Raw genomic sequence first — 24,798 nt, forward strand, 5'->3', positions numbered from 1 at the left:
TAAATTCCAGTGGCAAAACACATATGCATCATGCCATAATGTAAGATCTCTGCTGCTCACTATTTAAATATTACTGTAATACCCAGATGGCTCAACCAATATCAGACCCTATTGTATTAGGCACTGTAGAAAATGCATTGTCAAACAGCATTTCACTAATTAAGAGCTTATAGTATGAATAGACAAGAGAACAGACAGGATGTGAAACAGTGTTATTTATCCTCATGTTATAAGATGGGAAACTAAGGCAAACAGACAATACTGGGTGATAATATAATTTTTTTTCAGAAAAATAGTATATTTGATTAAAACCCAGAACCTTTTAAAAGGTTAATTTTTTTTAAACTTTACCTTGCTAAAGGCCGTCTGGCTCGATTAACAGCTTCAAGATCAGCGTAACGAAGATCCAGTTGGCAGCCAACCAAAACAACAGGTGTGCGAGGACAAAAGTGCTTGATTTCTTGATACCACATTGTTTTCACATGATTCAAGGAATTAGGATTAGCAATTGAAAAACACAGAACAACTACATCAGACCTAAAATGAAATCAAGAGAAGAAAATATATATATTACATATATATATATATATATATATATATACACACACACACACACACACATACACACACACACACACACACGTAATCAAAATTCATCTTTCCATTGCAGCTTCATGTATTTTCATTAATCCTCACCGACACTGCTCAACCACACTTTCAAAAACACACTAAATCCCTGATATTAGAATACATCTTATTCATCAGAAGCTTTATAAAAGCTACACAGTCCAACACAACAGCATGTGAACACAACATATCAGATATGGAAAGCTTCTTCATTCCAGATTCCATGTAAGTTGTATACAAGCAGAGTGTTGGTCTATTCTGTAGAAATTTACAGTAGCTAGAGTTTGCTATTCTCTATTTTGACTCTGCGGGACTGTCATCACCTGCAAAAACATTTCTGGTCACTGACACCAAAATTTCATATTATCAGGTCATTGTCACCCTAAGAGCATCCCAGTGCCAGTTGGCATACTGTGGTCATGATATATACCCAAAAGCTGGCATGTAATATATCACTAGAAAACTAATAACTCACTGATCATTAATTTTCTTGAGTGATGTATGTATGGTAAGCCAAACTTCACAAAAGACTTCACAGATATGTGCTGGAAATACGTTCTTAACATGTATTTGGCAACTAGTGCCTAAGCCATGCTTGTTCCAGACAAAGGAATGTTGCTCCACCTGCTTGAATATGTCTCCAGTGTAAATTAAGCAAGGTATGACCCAAAACAAAGAAAAGCACATTTACATGCAAGGTAAACAAAGCCACCAGGAGAGCAAGTGGCTTAAAAATCTTGATTGGGCGATGGAGACTGCATCCCCAGAAAGCCTTCCTGCCTCTTGAAGCAGGATCAGCAAACTTTGGCAGATATAAGCAGAGAGAAGAAAAAGCCATTTTGGCATCCTTTACCTAAAGAGACAAAGGAACCAAGCACTTTGAGCTTTGTGAAAGGCCCAGGCCAGTGAGTCTGATCAGCCATGTTGGAAAAGAGACTTGGTGAAAAACACTTTGAACAAAAGACTCTAATCTGTTAAATCATGCTGTGAGAGCATGCTGCTGGTGTCAAGCTCTAAAACAAAGCTGCACAGCATAGAGACATCAGGGCTACAGGGCACAGCCCCTCACTGGTCTGGGCTGAACCCCAACGCGTCACCTAGCAGTTGAGTAAAAATGTGAAAGGCTTCAGGATAGCCAAATGAGCACACAGGTCACATTCCTGAAACTGTAATGAAGAAATACATTTATCATACACCTCTATAGAATGATGAAATATTTGTTGTATGGAGTGACTGCAAGACAGTACCTCCAAGATCTTTAATAAAGTCTTCAAAATTGTAATTGACAAAGAATTTCCAGCACTGACCATTTCTTTAATATGGACAAAACACCTCTCACCCCAAAAAACAATATAATGGAACAGGTAAAAAAAACAAAACAAACAAAAAACAGTGTAGGTAAACAATTAACAACTAAAATGAGATTCTGAAAAAAAAATCACTGACATTTGTAGCTATTAGGAAAAAATGTTTTATCATAAGAGATTGTCACACTGTGTGTGTATGGGTCCGTGCATACGCAATTGTAAGGATCAAGATAATTTTTTGTAGCAAACAATTCTATACAACTGTTTTGTTTCACGTACCATTCTTCTGTCAAAAACTAGGGGACCAACTCAGGAAAACACGTAAAGCAAAATTTTAAGCATGCGCTTAAGGGTTTTCTTGAATTGGGCCTAAATCATTGTTCGTTATTTGAGAGACTGCTATTAGAAACTGGCTCCCAGCTCTTGGTCCCTCAGCTGATAGATGCTTGAAGCATCATGAATGTAATATAAATTGCATACCCCTGTTAGGAAAAGGAAAGTGCTGACTAGTAGCTTTAAGAAGAATTGAAAGAAAGGGGATTTGTTTTTTTTTTTTTTTAAACAAGAGTTATCCCTAAAGAGTCATCAACAGAATAGTCAGCAGCTAAACTCAGCAATAAGCTGCCCACCTCATTTCTATTAAGCTTTAATTTAGCACAAATTTATTGTGTATGCAGTTTGTGTAATGAATAGATAAAGTAAGACCTGTGAATCTCAACATTGGCCTTTTAAATCATTAATGAAACTGTTCAGTACTGCTGCTTTCTACATTTCATTGAGGACACATATCTAGCAAGACTTACAGTTTCTAAAAATAGCCACATGCAATGCAGATACTGCTGAGAGCTTACATTTAATACAAGAGAAGTGCTCTTGCTCTGAATTTAGACCTTATATAAACTACAGCACATCCATAATATCTAGAGAAAAGGCACTTTAAATTTTTTTTTAAATTATCAGTTAAACAAAAAGGGGTAGGTGGCATATACACTAACTTTCCATATGCTTTTGGGCGCTTGCTCCAAATTCAGATGGTCTCAAGTGCAATAAGTTTGATAGAGCCAACCCAGACCCTAGTGGACATTTGTCCAGGTCACAAAACCATCACACAGTTTGGCAGTTGACAATAAAAAAAATGTAAGGTGAAGTGATGGGGGCTGAGGAACATTGACAAAGTGAGAGGAAGGGGGAAAACTATGTAGTGTGTACTCATGAAGTACCTGGCTCAATCTCTGCTACTACTGTTTAAATTCAATTTCATTAGTGTTGCCAGAAAGAAAAGTGTGAGTATCTTACTGTGTGAATATTTGACAGCTGAATTCACGCTAACTGTAACTAAACATCGAACACATTTTATAGTGAAACAAGACAGAACTTAAAGTCAGTCTCGGCTTGATGATCAGAGGTTACTCGGGCTGTCAAGTAATCGCAGTTAACTCATGCCATTAACTAAAGAATATGAATCACAATTAATCACAGTTTTAATCTCACTGTTAAACAACAGAATAGCAATTGAAATTTATTAATATTTTGGATGTTTTTCTACATTTTCAAATATATTGATTTCAATTACAACACAGTATCCAAAGTTGACAGTGCTCACTTTATATTATTGTTTTTGATTACAAATATTTGCACTGTAAAAATGATAAAAGAAATAGTATTTTTCAATTCACCTCATACAAGTACTGTAGTTCAATCTCTTTATTGTGTAAGTGCAACTCACAAATGTAGATTTTTTTTGTTACATAACTGCACTCAAAAACAAAACAATGTAAAACTTTAGAGCCTACAAGTCCACTCAGTCCTACTTCTTGTTCAGCCAATTGCTAAGACAAATATGTTTGTTTACATTTACGGGAGATAATGCTGCCCTCTTCTTATTTACAGTGTCACCTGAAAGTGAGAAGAGTTGTTCACATGGCATATTTGTAGCCGGCATTGCAAGGCATTTATGTGCCAGTTATGCTAAACATTCGTATGCCCCTTCATGCTTCGGCCACCATTCCAGTGGATATGCTTCCATGCTGATAATGCTCGTTAAAAAAATAATGCATTAATTAAATTTATGACTGAACTCCTTGGGGGAGAACTATATGTCTCCTACTCGATTTTACTCATATTCGGACATATTTTTCATGTTATAGCAGTCTTGGATGATGATCCAGCACATGTTGTTCATTTTAAAAAAACACTTTCACTGCAGATTTGACAAAACACAAAGAATTTAATATATTTCTAAAGATAGCTACAGCATTCGACCCAAGGTTTAAGGATCTGAAGTGCCTTCCAAAATCTGAGAGGGACGAGGTGTGGAGCATGCTTCCAGAAGTCTTGAAAGAGCAACACTCCGATGTGGAAACTATAGAATCCAAACCACCAAAAGAGAAAATCAACCTTTTGCCGGTGGAATCTGACTCAGATGATGAAAACGAACATGCGTTTGTCCGCATTGCTTTGGATTGCTATTGAGCAGAACCCGTCATCAGCATGGATGCATGTCCCCTGGAATGGTGGTTGAAACATGAAGAGACATATGAATCTTTAGCGCATCTGACACGTAAATATCTTGCAACGCTGGCTACAACAGTGCCATGAGAATGCCTGTTCTCACTTTCAGGTGATATTGTAAACAAGAAGTGGGCAGCATTATTTCCTGCAAATGTAAACAAACTTGTTTGTCTGAGTGATTGACTGACCAAGAAGTAGGACTGAGTGGACTTGTAGGCTCTACAGTTTTACATTGTTTTGTTTTTGAGTGTAGTTATTTTTAGTAATAAATCTACATTTGTAAGTTCAACTTTCATGATAAAGAGATTGCACTACAGTACTTTTATTAAGTGAATTGAAAAATATTTCTTTTGTTTCTTTTTTATAGTGCAAATATTGTAATAAAAATAATAATATAAAGTGAGCACTGTACACTTAGTATTCTGTGTTGTAGTTGAAATCAATATATTTGAAAATGTAGAAAACACAAAAATATTTAAATAAATTGTATGCTATTATTAATCGCGCGATTAATCTTTTTAAGTCACTTGACAGCCCTAGAAGTTACCATTTAAAAACTTAATATATAGCTGGATGAACCATCCAAGTAGTACAAGCATAATGTTGAGTTGTGGGGGAAGTTGGATTCTCCAGCTATATCAGTATGATACTAGGTTTGTTGGGAATTATGGGATCTAACATTTTCTGTTGTATTCCTAGTGGAGTGAAAAAAAGAGCATGAAGGAAAATACATATGTTATAGATTTATTCTTTATATTGCCTTATGGGCTAGCATCACCAAGATTGGGTCCCTGTTTTGCTTGGTGCTGTACAAACACATAGTAAGAACCAGTCCTTGTTATAAAGAGCTTAAAAGCTAAACAGACAAGATAAAGGACGGGAACAGAAACAGAGGCACAAGAGAGTAGCTCACGCCACAGGTGGTAGAGCTGGGAATAGGACCCAGGTGTGCTGGCTCCCAAGTAGACAGACAAATCTTGCTTACCATACTCATATGCAAGCAGCTTCACTGAAGTCAGTGAGTAAGGCTGGGAGGATTTCGATCACCAAAATAGATATGTGGGGGTAAAATGCAGGAAAGAGGAATTGTCAACACAAGCAGAACATTGTTTGGGCACTTATTTTAACTGGGTATCTTTTCTTGTAACATAGGGGCTACACAAATTTACTCCTTTATTTATCCACTGAAGTACAACAGACAGCTTAATTTTTGTTCATTAAAAGGGAAACTGATTGAAAGCCATGCATTAACACCCGCAAACATTAAAATCCTTACCAAAGTTATTAAAACCACCTGAGACAATTAAAATGGAAAAAAAACAAATTTCCAAAGAGAAGTTAGATTTTATGTGGTTTGGGTGTACTTTGGCATCACTCTCAGCTTGGACAAAGAAAAAGGAGTAGTTAGTTCCACTTTTATTTACAATCAAGTTTTATTCTACTTTCTATTGATGCCGCAGTGTGTGGATTTTAAACATTATAGGTGAAATTTTATTTAAGACAAATAAGGGGAAAAATCTTTCCACTTTAATTTAAAAATAATCAATAGAAGTATTTCTACTGGTTCTAGCATTAAAGGCTAGTTTAAATCTTCTATTATGGAGCATTCTTCAAAGTAAGGTAAGAAGTATACAGATTTTGTCAACTACTAATGATGGTGTATAATTACACTTATTACATATACTGAGATTCAGTGGCAAAAACCACAGGATACAAAGTTAAGTGATGTCATTGACTCAAAGATGAAATCCTTATTTTCTGGTGCTGTGGCTGTATCAAAAGTTAGAGATAAATTATTAATAAAAACCAAAACTATATTAAATATGGATCTGAAATCCTCATTTGCCTTATGGTTTGGAATGTCTCAACCACATTAAATATTAGCCCAAACTATCCACACTGGCTATGGGTGGCACTAATAATTGCAAAATAACTGACATACTATGGTTGAAGGAAGGATTTTGCACCTCCAAAAGAGGCAAAACAGCTTATTTTCCCCCACTCAGGCTGTTGGACAGGAGAGAATGGAACATCAATCTGAAAAATTTGATAGATGGTAATTATGAACATTCTTTCAGATTGAGATCTAGCTACCATTACCCACATACATGTCACCTCTTCACTGGATGACTGCAAGGCATGCTACATGAGGCAACACATTAAAATTCTCTCTTCTTCTCCAATCCCCTCAGTCTGAAATATCCCAATTTTTGATCATCAGGGCATGTTGAAAGGCCCATCTACTTCCCCAGACGTTTGGGTGGGGGGGAGAAGGGAGGAAAGAGGGGCATGCTAAGAACTATCCATGTATTAGACAAGCTGCTGTTTAGGTTTGATTTTCTGGTTTTTAGTGAGTGCTGCTGCTTTATTTGTTTAAATTACTGTACTTTTAATTGTGTCAGAGGCAACTAGAGCTCTGGATAGGAGCTTTTCAAATACTGGCTATGAAATGAGAAAAATAATTTTTAAGAGCAAAATGGGCATGTCTTAGCACGTCTTTCTGACCCTAACCACAATCATGGACACACAAGATGTTGCTATGGACAAAGAATATACTTACTCAACATTTAAAATAAAAAAATCCACTAATTTACGTGGTTATTATATCAGTGTGCTTAGTGAACAAGCACAGTATTATTTCTGGAGAACAATTTGCTCTTTCTAGAACAGGGGTCGGCAACCTTTCAGAAGTGGTGTGCCGAGTCTTCATTTATTCACTCTAATTTAAGATTTCACGTGCCAGTAATACATTTTAACATTTTTAGAAGGTCTTTTTCTGTAAGACTATAATATATAACTAAACTATTGTATGTAAAGTAAATAAGGTTTTAAAAATGTTTTAGAAGCTTCATTTAAAATTAAATTAAAATGCAGAGCCCCCCGGACCGGTGGCCAGGACTCGCGCAGTGAAAGCGCCACTGAAAATCAGCTCACGTGCTGCCTTCAGCACGCGTGCCATAGGTTGCCTACCCCTGTTCTAGAATATAAAGAAGTTTTTCCTTCTACACTCAAACAGGTCCTGCAGCTTGTTATGGTGCCAGATGGTGCTGTTACACAGTCTTACAAGTTGTTCTCAGCATGCAAGCCACGTTCAGTCTTAGGGTAGATCTACAGTTCAAGCTGGGAGTGTGATTTCCAGTTCAGGGAGACATACATGTGCTAGCCCTCATTCAGCTAGTGTGATAAAAATAGAGTGTGGCCGCAGCAGTGTAAGAGTTAGCCATCTCAAGTAGGTACCTAGAGTCTCAGACTGGCACACACTCAGGGCACCTAGCCCCTCCTGTTGTTTGTGCTGCCACTTCTACGCTGCATTTTTAGCTTGCTACCTGCTTCCAGTGCAGGACTACACTCAAAAGAAACACTGTACTGTTAGTTCTGTGATGTGCATTATTTCAGGGGGAGCTACTGCAAGTAGGAGAGCTTCCTCTCTGCATTAATCTAACTAGAGTCCATCCCTGAAGAACAGCTGCCTATGTAAAACTGGGCATTATTTTGGGGATTCAGATTTTTTAAAGATTCATTTGCTTGCATGCCGTTTGTGACCACCTCTGTTCATGAACTGGCATAACAAGTTGTACTAAAAATATACCCGGACTTCCCATCACTGATTTCTCTTCCAAAGGGAAACCAACCGCAAGGCCCAGACATCTGCTATGGCTTGGCACAGAGGCAACAATATCCCCATTTGAGGCAGAATTTCAAGAAAACAGAGGCATTCAATAACTTATCATTAGACACACTTCATGGAGACTTTATGAAAGGGCTAAAACTGTAAATGACTCTCAACTGCAGGCTCTGGCCCTGTAGGTCAGACCTTTTCCAATGTTGGTAGATGCTTTGATTTGGGTTGATTTCTACCTAAAAGACTGGCTGAATTTTGAAATATACCTGTTGTAGAAATTAAAAGAAAAACATGTTGAAGTAGTTCTGCTTCATCACTTCAGCATTTAATTTATGGTCTCAAGACATTTTTGGGGGAAATAAATGAAAGTGGTACATGCAAGACTTGTTCACCAGGTGATTTAGCCCCAAGCAAGGGGGCTTTGTATTGCTCTCTAGTCACCTGCCAGCCAACCAAAAAGAAATATTGATGGGTTTAGAAGGGAGTCCTTTCAAGCAGAGGGCAGAGCTGTGATGCAGGAAAGGGGCAGAGCACCTGCAAGGCAGTAAAACAAAGAGGATTTGCCTGAGAAAAAGTCCTGCCTCGTGGTAGTCACTGATCTGGAAATCAATGCTGACACCCCACAGATGAAAAAAAGAGAAAAAGTCTAGCACTACTGTCCTGTTATTTTCTTTCCTTTTAGAAGGACAAGCCGGAAATACCGATTGTTTTTAGATGACTAATAAAGAGATCCAAAAGCCAAATCTGACAGAATAATTTTATGGGTAGATGAACTAAATCAGAAACATTTCAGTTTAGCACAAAGTTATTGTACCCACAGCAACTGTTTTTTAGAATACATTTGACAAAAAGTTCAGGTAATTACCCTCCTTTTATTTTTTTTTTAATTTAATTTTTTTTTTTTTTAAATTTCCCTACTTCTGGGCATTCCCTGCAAGCAGAAACAGAAATGCCAGATTACAGTGAGGGAGGATGTTCAGAATCCAGTTTTGTGAAACAGATAATTCTGAGTAATTTCAGACAAACATTCACATTCCTTAGAATTTATCTAAACTACTGAACCCTGTGAAGTCCATTCATCACCAATAGTTTTCCTTCCATTCCCTGGATCATTTTTGTGCCATATATAAAAATTTCACAATAAATTTCCCCCTCAGCTTTACCACATCCTTTGAAACCTGCATCTCAGCTGCAATTCTTCTGGCTGAGGTGGGACTGGAGGAGAATTATCCACATAACACTTAACCATCTGAAAGGGACTACTCTTAATTTGAATTAAGTCTTTCCCTCAGCCTGGATTGAGCACACTAGCTCTACAAGACTCCCAAGCCTTGTCAGTTCGTTCAGGGACAAAGACTGAATCCAAGAATTAAACCCAAGATCTCCTTTGTGGCAGCATAAAACACTACTGCTATCAACCCAACTATGTAAAAGAAATTTTCATTCAGTTATAAGGCATCTTTCATGCATGAATCTCACAGAGCTGGAAAAAGAACTGCAGATACATATAAGCAAGGGAGAGTTTTAAGTGAATTCAGAGTTTAGTAAATGCAATAGCAGCCTTCATATGAGATGGAAAGGAATTAATAAGTGACAAGTAAGAGTAAGTAATGACCAGAAGATGAAGGACCTGTTTGCACACAGACAACAGATGGAAGGCCTGATGAACTAAAATGCAAGGAGTGCCCTGACATGTGAAGAACTAAAGGTTTCCAAGTAAGGCAAGGCAAGACCATGCAATGCCTTACACATGAGCAGGAGAATCAATTAATTCTATACTTTACCGATAGCAGTGAAGCTTCTTAAGTACAGGTGTTATGTGCGAAACTGTCAAAATACCCTGAAATATATGCAGATTTTGTGGTGAGTAGCATGCAGACCTATTTCTAAAAATTCTGTAACTTCAGGTTTAGTACAAAACACCACCAACAAAAGACTATCAACTATCTTTTTAAAAATAATAATGATCACATATTTCAAGACTATGTTTAAAAAGTGGAAAGTGCTTTTTTGCTCATTCCTTACCCACTATGAACACCACTTCAGAAATTACATGTTTTAAGCCTTTTCTATGTTTCTTCTGATGTACTCATGGTGCATATAGAGAGAACCAGAAATGACAGTGGTATCATAAAAATGACAAAAATATCTCATTTCCCACTGTAAAAGCCTGGAGATCTATTCTCCCTGCAGTACAAATAACCAACCAGATACAGCACTAATGGCAACTGGAAAGTTGTCTGGAACAAAATATCAAGGCAAAGCTATTTTTAAAGTTTAAATAGACTGCTTACATAGTCATGGTATATGGTTAATTTTACTTCTGACTCTAAGAATTAGGTTTACTAATTATTACATCTTAGTCATTTACATAAGGACGAGATCATCTTAGCACCAAACACAGAACATAGAAATGAACCAATTTATCTGCAAACTGCTTTAACTTTTCTCTTGGGCCGAATTCTACAGCTCTGAATTGAGTAAAACTCCCACTGAAGTCAGTGGGCATTTTGCACAATTCAGCTCCACAGAACTTGGCTCAATCTGTCTTTCTTTTTAAGGAACACAGAGCTTGTGTGTTCCGTTCCTAATTCACAAACAGAGATGCTGTGCTAAATATAATTCCATATAGTATGCGTGCTTTGACACTAAAGAATATTTACAGGTTCTGTACAACATGCAGAAAGAAAGATTGGGCCTTCTGTTTCCACACAGAATGAAAAGGTGAGGAAGCAAGAACAAATGGCAATCAGAAAGACAGTGGTTTCAGCTGTTGCTGCAACAGACCATCTGACCAACTTAGAGCAAACTCCAAAACTCAGGATGTGGTGGGAAGAGTCTGGTAAGTAATCAGATAATATTTGTTTAAAGATGTATTGTAATGGGATGGCCTGTTCACTTTAAACTGTAATGGGGCATAAAGCCTGGAACGGCCAGCCCTGTTCCATGACACATCCCTTTTAAGGAAACAAGTGTTGCAGAGAGCAACAGACAACCCTGGAAATGGAGCCAGGTGTTGGTCTGGGCGCTACTTCCTGAACATGATAAAAACCAGCAGCTGGGGAACTCCCAAAAGAATACAGGGCAGACAGCCTGGAGAATGAGCACTTTCAGACTAATTTTGTTACCATTTGCAAGCAGTTGATTCATGGATAGGGACAATATTTCAAAAAAGTCTCTCTCTAGATTTAATAGACTTTACTCAAATGCACAGGAGGAAGAGTAACAGGAAGACTCAGCAATAAATACACCAAAAAATGGAGTCCACAAACAGTGATCGACAGTAAACAAAATATTCATTTTTCAAGAGATGAAGAGATTAAATGTCAAATCATTTGAAGCAACAGTATTAAGAAAGGGAAAAGAACATTTTAAGATAGGGTCTGAAATGATGAGGAAAGTCAGGGAAGCAAAGAGAAATGGGAGTTCCAAACATCTGGGAGTACAACAGAGTCAAGCATGATTTTTGTAAATGGTAACAGAGTAACAAATTACACAGCTAGTCACAGGAAGCTAGGAAGATTGTGAGAAGACAAAGGGTCCAGGATGTTAGAGATTAAAGGGAATAATGACTGGCTTAGGCACAATCACTAAATGTAAGAGTATGATTTTTACACAGGTATAGGAAGCCAGTATAAATGAAATTGGGGAAGACTTGAAAGCAAAGCAAAGCAAAGCAAAATTTGATGAATTTAGTGCTAAGAAACCCTCGTGTGACTGTATCACAGAACTCTATCTTTCTTCATTCATGAAAAATCTGATTATTGTTGGCAATAGCCCAGACAACTTTATGAATTATTTATGATAGCTGAAGCCATGAAATTTCAAATGGTACACTGGTGTCAAACAGCAATGGACAAGGGCACACAGACTGAGGTGGATAGTTGTGTCCATATATATTTCTACTACCCTACACACCTATGAGGAAATCTAGACCCAGAATCTTGGAGTCTTAGATGTCTAGTGGGTTCAACAGATCCTAATCTGATCAATTCAGAACTACTTGTGGTGGCCAAAGTCATCTTTGATGTCCCTTCTCTGGTTTAGCATATTCAAAAGATATTTTTCCTCTGCTATAAATGAAGGCTTTTAGAATAAACCACCTTTATAAGAGAGCAAGAATGGAAGAGAATTATGTAATAGCATAAACAAAGAAAGATGTGTGTGTGTGTGTATATATGTATATAAACATTTTCATTGCAGTCAAAGAAGCCCTGCACTATTGCAACAGAGCCTCTCTATTCTAGCTATGTTATACAGACATCAAGATAAGCCACATCATACCCTATGGACATTCATTTGGCACCAGGTCTTTTAAAAGGAGGAAGAATTGCTGATCCCTAATAGCAATTCCATAACAGATTTTCATAAAAATTCACTACTTACAGTAAGATAAGACACAGGTGTAATGTGGGGAGGACAAATAACTGGACTTCACCAATTTGAATGGTCTAGGTATTCAAACATTTCAGGAGATGGGTTGGGAGCTTCCAATTCTAATACATGTGATGACAGAAAAGACTAATGGGTGTGTGCTTGTATGTACACACACAATATTAGACACAAAGACATCATGAAAAATAAAATTAGGTTTCAGAAGCTCATTTGAACGTCATCACCACTAAACTTGATCTGCCTGCTCTGCAATCTTCCTTGGGTCCAACCTGAGCCCAATTAAAATAGTACAAAAAAGCATGACTGTCTTAAATGTTAAACACTTCTCTGTATGTCTCCTCCAAGACTACCTGATGAAGAACTCGAATGGCCTGTAAAACACAGCCCTCTATATTTGGGTGTTCTTTGTTTTTAAAATAGATTAGCGTAGAAGTGGTAGTTCACCAATTTTGTTGGCTGTCATCACATCTTAACAGCATCATTTGTGGTGACAAGACATAGTAAGAGGAAGAGAATGGGGACAAGAGATGAAATAGATCTGAAAGTAGTTTATGTCCCCAGTAGCAGGCCCATTGCCAGACAAGCAAAAGCCTGTGTGAAGCATTTACTGCTGTGGAGACGGTCCCCAATTCCTCTAAAAAGACATATTTATACCTGTATGCAGTGTACTTGTAGCCGTGTTGGTCCCAGGATATGCGAGAGACAAGGTGTGTGAGGTAATATCTTTTATTGTACCAGCTCTGTTGGTGAGCGAGACAAGCTTTAAGAGCTTTGTGTGGCTCAAAACCTCTCTCTCTCTCTCTCTCTCTCACCAACAGAAGTTGGTCCAATAAAAGATATTACCTCACACACCTTGTCTCTCACATTTATACTTGATCAGAAGGAGAATCTGTACTGACACAGAAATAAATATAGCTGGTCTGAGGTGCAGAAAGAGGCCTTAGCTCAGAGCATCTGAGAAACCCTGATGCAACATCCTACATTCTGAGAAGTTTTAAGACATTTTAAAACATAAAGTAGAGTTTTAAGCAAAGTATCGATTTGTGCATCTGTCTTTCTTCCCTCTGAAAGGGAGCTGATGGCAAGCTTTCCCTCTTCCACCTTCCTTTGGGAGGATAAGGAGCCAGAGGAAGGATGTGGGACAGAGCTTCCTTCAGAGGAGGTGAAAGATGCGAACTTCCAGCTGGGTCACCTACTCTTCTCAGGTGCTGCTACTGCTCTGTTTACAGCTGGCAGAGGGCCCCAGAAGCAACTCAGCCAGTCACCAGGTCTTGCTCACCTCACCAGCCAAGGTGGAGAGGATGCTGTAAGAGAGTAGTACATATTAAAACAAGGAAATCGAGAGGATGTTGAGTCCTCCATCTCCTTGAAGCAGAGGCAATGGAGCTGCTCTCCCTCTGAGTTTAAGCATGGATGGGATATAATAGAGGGCACTGATCAAACTACAACACACTGAACCAACACTTTGTGAAGGTGTTGGAGTGTTTATGGCAGGAACCCTGGCCGACTGCATGGGAGTGAAAAATTGTGGGTCCCTCAGAGCTAAAGAGATTGGTAAAAATAAGAGAAATGTTGGTGATGAATTCATCTGCCAAGGAATGCATACTGACAGTGCCAAGGAGATATGTTTCTATGGATTCAATTATGTTGAACTTAGTGGTAAAAGGAATCTTAATCACCTAAGAGTTGAGTGAATGTGCTCCTATGATTGACTACATACCAGACTTGGAAGACTGATGAAATCAGGTCACAGAAGAGGCAATATTGTCAACATATGTTTAAAAAGGCCCTGTCAGCAGCCTTGTAATGGCCCATCCACATGTTCATAAATAAGAGGTGTGGGAAAAGCGGATTTCCAACCATATGGTTTGAACAGATTTTGTTTGGTCTAGAACTTATACTTAAGTTTCATTAAATAAATTATCATGGTTGAACTAGTTTACAGACCACATATTCATATGAAAGTAAGTATCTGACAAATGGAATTAACTCCTTGCAGATGTGCACACGCACACGCGCTTTAGTGTTGTTTACATGAAATAACTGCAGGAAATTAACTGAATTTTAGTCAAATATGTTGCTCTCTCACTTAAAAAAAAAAATCTGGTGAACCAATTCTTTTTCCATTTTCGCTTCCAGCACTAGGAGATCTTGATATTCTTATTCAAAACTAGACTAGATAAGATGCTACAGAGTTGTGAATGATGCCAAATTAAAAATAGTGTAAATTACTTTATTGTTATGCCTATATCAAATGACTTGGGTATGTTTTAGGGACATTTGTACGTGGTGGCAGCTTGAGCTTTATCCATTTCTCCCATCCATGCTGCAATCTTAGGCGACTGTACAGTACTGAGACAGAATTGTTATTGGATGAAAAGGTGACATAGATCTAGATATCAGAGTACTGCTTATATCTCAGACCATACCATTTTACCATTTCTTCACTGGATTTTGCATAAAACTGAATCCTTCAGGACAATATGAATTGAGGAGTATTCATCACCACAAACTGGAACCTATTTGAAATGAAAGAACAGAACCACTCCAGAGCAAACCCACCTATCCAGAGTTAAGAAAAAAAATGAACATTCTAGAAATCTTTCCAACCAAGTTTTGTTCTCAATCTTTTTTTCTTAATCTGTCAGTTTCCCTTTTCCCCTCCCAATGTCCTGTATGAATCTGATCTGTAATTAAACAATATGCAGTAAAATAAAGACTAGGATTGATACTCTGCCCCACCACCTTTTTTAAAAAAATAAATAAAAGCATTAATTGTTCCATCTTGTTACTCATCTCAATGAAAAATGAGAAGCAGGAAGAAATTCTACCCAAGATAAATCCTGTTCATCATGTCACCTAAAACATAACCTATTTATATATAATTCTGCAAAATTAATGGAGCAGTCTTCCCCAAAGAGAGGCAGATACATTGATAACTTGCTAGCTCTGGTTATGCCACAGCTCGGACAATTAAAGGTCTTGGCTGACAGACTCAGACCTCTCCATGCACCACGAGCATAACAGGATCTACTTTGCATAGAACAACAACAATTTTGAAGGGTATTTGAAGGGACATCTCGTTAAACAATCTTCCAGGCAGAGAAGACTGGACACCTATAGGTTTAGCCTTGAGCATTCTGGCACTAGCCAGCTTTTCACTGTTCTGCAAGATTTGGCTTAATTATGAGAACACACTTCAAAGTACAGAAGATAATTTGAAAACAAATTCTGTAAATGTATATAAACAATAAACCCACCTGCAATTTATAAAGGCTCCTAGTTGTAAAAAATGTTAAAAGAAACATTATAAATATGTTAATACTGTATTAAATCATTTTAGAACAGAATAGAATTGAACAGGGTAACCAGAGCCTGCTAGTATAAAATTTGACCAATGAAATTCCATTAATAAAATGGACCCCAAATGGTTTCCTTAAGATACACTAGTTTTGCTACTACACACAAATGCATTAAGAGACTTGGCAGAAGGAAAGCTACGGCCAGCATGATTGGTTTCTAAGGTCTTGTCTACACTAGAGGGAAAAGTCAATATAAGCTACGCAATTTGAGTTAAGTGAATAGCATAACTCAAGTTGACGTAGCTTAGCTCTACTTACCGCGGGGTCCATGGGAGACGCTCTCCCATCTACTCCCCTTACTCTTCTTGATCCAGTGGAGTACAGGAGTCGACGGGAGAGCAACCTGCGGTTGATTTAGTGGGTCTTCACTAGACCCGCTAAATCAACCGCTAATGCATCGATCGCCGCGCATTGATCCCCCAGTAAGTGTAGACAAGCCCTAGAACAGTTTCTTTCTGAGCTAAACTCTTTTTAGCAAACCTTGTTCCCAGGTGTCCCACATTACGGGCCCAAACCTGCAAACATATGTGAGAGTCACTTTACTCATGTAACTAGTCCCACTGAACTCAAGGTACTCAAGTCTCTTTACGTGTGAAAGATTAGAAGTTAAGTATGCAGTTTTCCCATGCTCTCATTCACTCATAAATGTTGGATCAGAGTTCAGAAGATGCCTGATTTTGTTCTCCTAGACTCTATTAATCTGTTCAGTGACAGAGTGTCTGCTACAGAATATCACGTCGGTACTTCAGGGAGGAAGAGTAAGAGGAAACGCAAGGTACAGCCATATTTACAATCACAAAGTTTTAAGTATTAAAATAAAAATTGTTTACACCTGAAACCTTCATAAATACTTGAATGAGTTTGGAAATTAAGGTCAGTTTTATCTTAAATCAATAACTTTTTCCATACATGAAACTTATTGTTAAAATGTGCACCTTATATAATCAAGATATGCTGTACTTTAGGTCCTGATTCAGCTGAGCACTTAAACACATGTTTAAGTACTTTGTTGAAATGGGAACTTAATTGTCTTTCAAAAATTACCCTGCTGGCCAAAGGACAACGTCTCTGCAATAGAAAGCACTTTTTACTATACTGCTCTTAATAAAACACTCCTTTAACATGACACTGGATATAAAGAAGGATTTACATACATAAAACTATAAACTTGCCTATGGAGTTTTACAATGTGAAAATGTCAAGAGATGTTACCATTACTGGATTCAGCTAATAGACCCTCTTGTTACGGTGATCTTTAGAGAGAGACAGAGATCAGAATAGGCTAACTCCCTTTGAAGTTACTCATTTTATCTAGCACTGACTCACACAACTCTGGGCTCTCTATACTTCAGGTGTATTGAAAATGGAGCCACAAAGAAAGAACTATTTACAGACATTAAGTGCAAAACTGGGGCAGATACTATACATATAACATTTTTAACTAGAGAAAAGGGGTCTGTTGAAAAATATCAGCTGAAATAAGATAGGAGCAGATGTGACAGGGAAAAGAAAAAAGTTTCAGAAGGAAAAGAAATACTGGCATTTCGTGCAAAAAATAAGGCCTCGTATGTGTGTCAATCCTAAAAAATGTTTATGACATCCATTTTTAATTTTATATGCCTGTATTTCAGGTAGCTGATTCACATTATGATATACTGAATTTCTTGCTGCTCAGTAGCGCTTCTGCTTGCACTGATAAAAATCCAACTCCCTCTGAATTAAATGGAAAGACTGTCACTGACGTTAGAATTAGGCCATATTTTGCACTTTGATAAAAGCCTACTGCTAAATTCTCAACATTTATAAGATTAATGTATTAATGAAAACTTTGGTATTCATGTAAGAGAACCCTTCCCTTTTGTTTTAATTAAGAAAGCAGGAAAAGAGATTCCTATCTTTTAGTAATTTGGGATTTAGATCAGGCCCTAAGAGAATGACCCATCCATCAGCAGATCACCCTCTTATTATAGTGTGTGTGTGTGCGCACATGTGTTTTCTGCAACACAGATTATGTTTTCCCAACCCACCTGTTTGTTAGCTCAGTAATAAGTGAATTGATTACCCTTCATGATGTTTACTCAAGCAAGGAAAACTGGTGTTCATTTTCATAAAACCACAGCCTCATTTCTGTGAACACTCTTTATAGTCTTGAAACATTTAAGTATTTGTGGGCAGGGCTTAACATTTTCTTCAAGTAAATGCAGAACAGTAAAACTGTACTGCCTTTTAAATATGTGTATCTTTTTAATCCTTACAGTTGATATCCCCCTTGTAATAGGCAGAAATATGAATACCCTTGATTGTTATAAGGCCTCGTGTTTCAAAATTCAGAGCTGCAAATTTCTCTCTGCTAAATACTACTGCAGCTATTATTTAAAAGTTAGACTTGGCTCATTTTACCTTCCATAAGCAAAACGTCTGTCTTTGTGATGGTCACCAAAAGTATCCCAGAGTCTGAGAGAAACGCTCACTTCATCAACAACATCCCGGGAGCGTTCAAGGACCTAAAATAGAATAGACATTATATTTTCCTCCCTCAATTAAAAATCTCACTACAGGCAAAATTGCTACTCTCCTTGTAAAAAAGATATGATGCCATGCTACACCAAATTAGCACATTGTTAAATTTTATAATATGTAAGCACAATATGAGTATTTTAAATATGTTCTTGTCACAAAATATTCAGAATGTAATTGTGGGGCTTAGAGAAAAAGTGGATGCCTTGCGTGTTAGATGGTAGCTGCCTTAGGGTCCTTGTAAATCATTTTATTTTTGAGTTGCCCATTACCACATCTTGACCATTAAAGAGCTGATCAATAACAATACAAACTTATTGTGTGCACTACACATTTAATAAACTGGAAAATCCTTACCTCTTGGCAGACACGATACTGATCAATTGCCCAGACAGTTGGTACGTGAGTTGCCAGGAGCTGATACTGTGTCAAAGTAGTATTGCATGCCCTTGCGCAAATTAAGCGAGTCTTTCCCACTGCATTATCGCCAACCACCACACATTTTATGGTTTCAACGTTGGGTCTTTCGTAGTCCATGTCAGTGTCCATTTATCAAAAACTGCAACACAACAGTTACATTTGTTTTCTAATATCACAGAAGTTGTGTTATTTACAATCAGATCCTTCCACTTGCTAAAGACAAGAATGAAGTCTTAAGACAAAGCTTATGTAAGTTGTACTAAAGTTGATGAACAGTTCCTTTATATACCACACACAGTTACTGAAACAGTTTTGACCTTGAATGGCTTATTTCAGTTAGCATGTTATTGTCTTCTTGGTTTTCTGTAAACACAAACCGGCTTGCTGTAGATAAATCTTTGTGAAGCTAGGTCTGCTAGCACAGACTTACATCTCACTAACTACTTTTTATGTTGAGAAGCGGTGGAGACTAGACACCAGTGGGTTTAACATTAGGAATTCTGGCATAAACCTGTTTTTGTACTACAAGTTTTGCCTCGGATTTTGTCCTTTCAAGTTTTGGATTATGAGAGTCAACCTAAAAAGACAAGTTCTAACTACATTCTTAAGTATATAAAACATGGTGAAAACGGAATCACCCAGATATATACACACAATATAATACAAATTACAATTAAAAATGTGCAAATATCTTACTTGTAAAATGACAGAAGAGCTCTGACTTTCTGCACCCCATAATTTATATTGATCTAATTCAACTCAGTGATTATTGTATCCTGCATATATCATATACCCTCTCTCTGTTTTTATAAGATATGTTTGTACAGTCAACAATTTTTCTGTTATGAAAGTAAACAACAACAAAAAAACATTTTAGAATGGTAGCAAACCAGATTAAAGCCTATATTAAAATCAAGCAGTCTAATTAGAACTTGTACATAAAAATGTTTTCTCGTTAGCAAAATCTGTTTGTAAGATACTGGAATTGTTTTGCTAAAAAACAGAAATATGATTTGTTTTTTAAAAACACTGTCCTTGTGGAAAGTTGAAAATGGACAGATTTCCTTAATAAACATTTGTATGTGTGTTAAATCAGCGAGTGGGTGGAAATATGGGGGAGGGTTGGGAGACACTGAAGGGGAGTTGTTTTTTTTTTTTAAATGAAGTCCATTAAGTCCCTTGGAAAATCTGCCATTTTTCCCTCTGAGAGAAATGAAGGATCATCGTTCAGAATATCTGATTTTGCTCTCCTAATCTCTAGTAATCTTCTTACTGACACAGTGTCTGCTGCTGAATATCAATAAGGAAGGAGAATAAGAGAAAATACAAGGCACAACCATATTTAGTAGGGGTTGCCTAACAGATTTAAACAAACAAACAAACAAAAGAAAGACCTACATGCAGATTTCATTAATTGCCAAAATACAGGTAATCTTTTAAAGAGATTTTTTTTCCTTACAAGAAAGCATTTAAAATTAAGGAACAGATATAATTAAGATAGTGAATGATTCTGCTTTACATGTTCTTTATTCTAAACCACGCTTCATTCATCCAACATAATTAAAGAATACACATTAAATCATCATGCCAATTTAAAAAAACAAATGCTATTTTGCTGTTCTTTCTTTGCAGTCTCAAATCCATTATTTTCTATGACTCTTAAGTACAACTTTTCAGTACCTATTGGACTGTGACTAATTTTAATTGTGCTTTTTCATTACTTCAGCTGATATGACCTACAGCAACAAAAGTCAGTGTTGGGACTAAATATTACCCAACCAATTAAGATTTTGGATGTGCACTGTGGAAGCAGAATTTAAATAATGGCAAAGTTACATTTTTATCCATATTTGTGCGTGTGTGTCGGGGGGTAGGAATAAAGGGATCTTCTGAAGTACAGACATTTATTACCAGAATAGACTGAAGCTGTGTCACTCTTCTGTCCACTGATCTACTGATGTAGCTATTACACTTTGGAAGACATTTAGTATAGGATAACTTGTCAAAATATTTTGATATTGCACCACCATATAGATTGTTTTCTCACAGTGAGGACACAATTTAGGCTCTAATCTCACACCAGAATGTGCACAGGCAGAGGTGGATTAAGCTTCTGTGGGTCCCTGGGCCAGAGCAAGTGGGGACCCTCTCCACCCCTTCCACCTGCGGCCCCCCCTGCTGGGGAACTGGGGCTTGGCCCGCCTCACCTGCCCAGCGCTCCTGCCAGGGACAGGGTTGGGGGCTTCCCCTGCCTGCCTGGTGCTCCTACTGGGGAGCGGGGTTAGGGCACGGGGGCTTCCCCCACTCCCTGGCAGGAGTGCCGAGTGGTCGGAACAGGCCAGGGCGCGTGGGTACCCATTTTTCCTGGGGCCCCCAATTGGCTGGGGCCCCTGTGCAAGGGCACCTTTGGCCCAGTGGCTAATCTGTCACTGGCCGAGGGTTTCTATATGTGGTCAGGAATCTGTCTGAAAAGTCAGTTGCAAGATTGGGGCCTCTGAGTCCAATAAGTTATTTGGGGCAAGGAACATGCCTTTATAGGTATTTGTGCAGCACCTAGCACAATGGGGTGTCTTGGCACAACTTTAACATAAACAACAGGTCTCCAGGGAATGAAAGAAAATAACACAGCATGTGCACAGTTTGTACATAAGAGAAAATGAAGCCATCAGAGTAAGTCCTAACAAGTGTGATCTGAATCTGAACATACATTCCACCTCCACAAGTAGTAGGAAAGCAGCCATCTTAGGGAGAGTGACAGGGACTTTTGGCTAGCTGGCCACTTTTGCCCCAAGTTAAAACTGCAAGGCATACTACCCATCTGTTGCCCCATATACTTGAAAGAGTGCTTGCCTATCGGCTGCTTGGCCATTGAGCAAATCTCATGCAAGACTCTGATCCTTTGCGTGAGGCAAAGGGGCTCCACCAGTTGTTAGGGTCTGCTCAAATGGATCTAAATGTAGGATCAAGGCCACAGTGAATAGCACTGGGAACAACGGGTCATTCGGTTCCTCAGCTGCCCCACTCTCCAGCTGAAGGGCTTATCTGGCAAAGGAACCAATGGCTACCACCTTGTTATCTACCCAAAATTACAGACAAGCCATTTTTTCTTGGAATTGTGTGTCCCAGCCTGAAAGACAGACCCAGGGCACTGAATGAGTTGAGAAAAAGCAAGTTAAAGAAAGTGCAGTATATGATTTACTTGGAAATCTTTAAAAAATACCTTTTCTTGCAGGTCTCAGTATAAGCAGTAATTCCTGACATCAAAAGTATTAAATTACTTCATATTTTATTCATGCATGGCATCACAGATGAAATGTAGAAATGTTTAAAGTGCTGGAAAGGAAACTGAAGAAGTACATCTAGCCAGTGTGTCTGGTTGGTTAAAACTACAAACAGAGGTCTGTGCTAAAACAATGTTTCTCATACTGAAAATTCTATCTCAATCACTGTTATTTGGATCAGTTTACTTTAACATAATTTATTAAAAAATGTAAATGATTGGTTTGGTGAGAATAAGCTAGAGCCTGTCACAAAATAGATGTTAAGTAAAAAAAGAGCCTATGGTGTTAAAAAAATAATAATCATTACAATGTAGGTTTAAAATGAATAGGCAAGTCTAGATAAAAAATAATAAACCTACAAAGCTCAAAAGAAATCTGAGAATCCTAAAAAGGAATATATGGGAAGAACGTAAATTAAATAAGAAGTCCTTTTTATTTTTTGATATTTTTACTAACTTAATTAAAGCAAAGATATCAGAGATTGGTCCCAGAAAGCCTGAATTCTATGACGTAGATCAACAATAGCCTAGTGAAGATATTTTTAGCTTCGCTCAATACTATACAAAACTGAGATTAAAACAAACCAGAAAAAAGTTTGCAGCTCTTTTAAATTCACTTCAGACTTCTCTCAAGATGTATGAAGCAATGCAGGCCATCTATAATGGCTGTTCTCTAGATTTTAAAAAGTAATTTTTAAAAGGTTCCTAATTATGGGAAAGTTTTCAACAACCAGAAGCCTGAACAAACTCTTAGAAACCTCCAATAAAAATAGGCTCCAGTGTTCAATTATACCATCCACAGTTACCAAAAGGTGTGGATTCACTACTTATAAATGCAACCCAAAGAACTTAAGGCACAGCTCTGACTAAAGCCAGGAGTATGTACAAGACATGAGATTTTGAAATTGTATAGTCACAGCTACAGTCTGTTTCAGCTAAAGTTGTCATCAGTTTAAACTTCTGATACATCTGTTAGATTATAGTAAATTAAATTATGTATCCATTGATATGCTAAACAGAAAACAAAACAGGAAAGTGTCTAGATTTGAGTGTAGAAAGGTTGGTAATATAAACTGGAGTTAGGAAAACTAGTTAGGACGAGATGAGAAAGCAAATAATATGGCAGAAAGTGGCAAGCAAAAAAATTCCAGGACCAAAAAATAAATCATACTTCAATGCTATATAGAAAGAAAACAGGGTTGAACAAAACAAAAACAAAAAAAATTGTTGAAATGTGCCTAGTTGCAATGACAAAGGACAGAGATCACTTGACAGAAAAACTAGGGTAAAGTGTAACTGTGATCAAACAAGTAGCATTTAAAAATTTACCAGAAGTAAGATACCGTGTCAGACCGGATAAAGATACTGTAGCTCTTTGCAAAGGACGCAATTTAGAATTCATCTGACTAGTACATTTCTGAGGACAATGAAGCCACTGATATCAATGATGAAAATATTGGGAAGGATCTTAAACACCACTTGGGATGTTTTTACTTTCAAATTATCATCATCTGGGATTATTGGAAAACTAAGAGTAAACAGACAGGCAAACACAAAGAAGAACAGGAGAGGACAGAGAGCGCCAAGTTCCTAGATAAATCTATTTGATTTGTAGGAATGAAGTATGGCATGTAAAGCAGGCAGTGTCCAATAAAGTGTAAGGTTATAACTCCAGTTCATGGGTTACACTATACTTATAGCTACCTGTTTCTTTCTCCTCTTCTATCTCCATGTACTGATGGGGGGTCTTTCTTACTTTTTTCATTGTTGAATGAGTATCCTTTATTATCATGGAAACCAGAGCTGTTACTACAACACACAGATTATTCCAACCAACTGGCCTTAATAATAATATAATTTTACATTTCTAAAGCACTTTTATCCAAAAGCCTGTTAAAGAAACATTATCTTAAAATCTAGTCAACAAAAAAATATTAAAAAAAAAAAAATTAAGCAGTTCCAGTTCCTACCCATGAACCTGCCTGCCAACAGCTGTGATTTTACAAGTGAAATTCCTTTTTAAAAATTATTCTCTCTCTCCTGTCACTAGGTAAAAGACCCACACAAACAACAGAAGAGATGTACTAAGGTCATGATCCTGCAGGAAGATCCTGGCAGGTGTGCACCTATTCCCATTTGCTGCATTACATGGGCACAGGAATTTGCCTCCATAGATCTCACTATAGGATCAGGGGTTGCTTGGCTAACTTCATGGGAAGAAATGCACTTTGTACACAATCCATAGAGCTAGTTATTTTTTCCCATTTCAAAACTTTTTCCTAAAAAACAAGAATGGCCTTTATTAAAAGTGAATATTTTTGTAGAAAATTTTCATTTCTTTCCAAATTTTCTCTTTTTTAAAAAAAAACATATTTTCAGTTTTCAGAAACCAAAAGCAACCATTTTTTTCATTTCTTTTGAAACTTTTCACAGAAAATATTTACCATTTTTCAACCAGAAATAATAATTAGTTTCCCTATCAAGTACACAAAATAGATAAACAAAAGAAAGAAAGGGAGAAAAAAATCTCAACGCAATTTAGTTTATAGTCATTTTAGACCGTACTTGAATCAACAGGACAAAACAATTCAGATTGCAGTGTGTTTTTAAAGCTGATAGCATCTCTTTAACTAACGGGGAGGCAGTGTGGCCTGCTGGATAGGCACTGGACAGGGACTCAAGAGAACTGGCGCTGCCTCTGCTGTGCTGAGTGACCTTGCAAAGCCACTTCCGCCTCTGTGCCTCAGTTTCCCCCAT

At 37.5% G+C, this 24,798-nt stretch overlaps 1 protein-coding gene across 5 annotated transcripts in view; it reads right to left on the bottom strand.

Moving 5' to 3' along the window:
• RHOBTB1 (Rho related BTB domain containing 1) overlaps window positions 1-24,798 on the bottom strand; it is a 74,899-nt gene that overhangs the window by 16,723 nt on the left and 33,378 nt on the right. For 4 of the 5 annotated variants that reach the window (XM_054033907.1, XM_054033909.1, XM_054033906.1 and 1 more), the window contains 3 exons: window positions 18,699-18,900; window positions 18,225-18,328; window positions 352-537 (listed from right to left, as the gene is read on the bottom strand). In XM_054033907.1, coding sequence (XP_053889882.1) covers window positions 352-537; window positions 18,225-18,328; window positions 18,699-18,890 — 482 coding nt within the window. In that variant the 5' untranslated portion in view covers window positions 18,891-18,900. Of the gene's footprint in view, window positions 1-351; window positions 538-9,851; window positions 9,908-18,224; window positions 18,329-18,698; window positions 18,901-24,798 lie in introns of those variants that run through there. The other variant, XM_054033910.1, reaches the window with a different exon arrangement.

The sequence above is a fragment of the Malaclemys terrapin genome, chromosome 7 (genome assembly GCF_027887155.1).
Source record: "Malaclemys terrapin pileata isolate rMalTer1 chromosome 7, rMalTer1.hap1, whole genome shotgun sequence".
NCBI lineage: Eukaryota > Metazoa > Chordata > Testudines > Emydidae > Malaclemys > Malaclemys terrapin.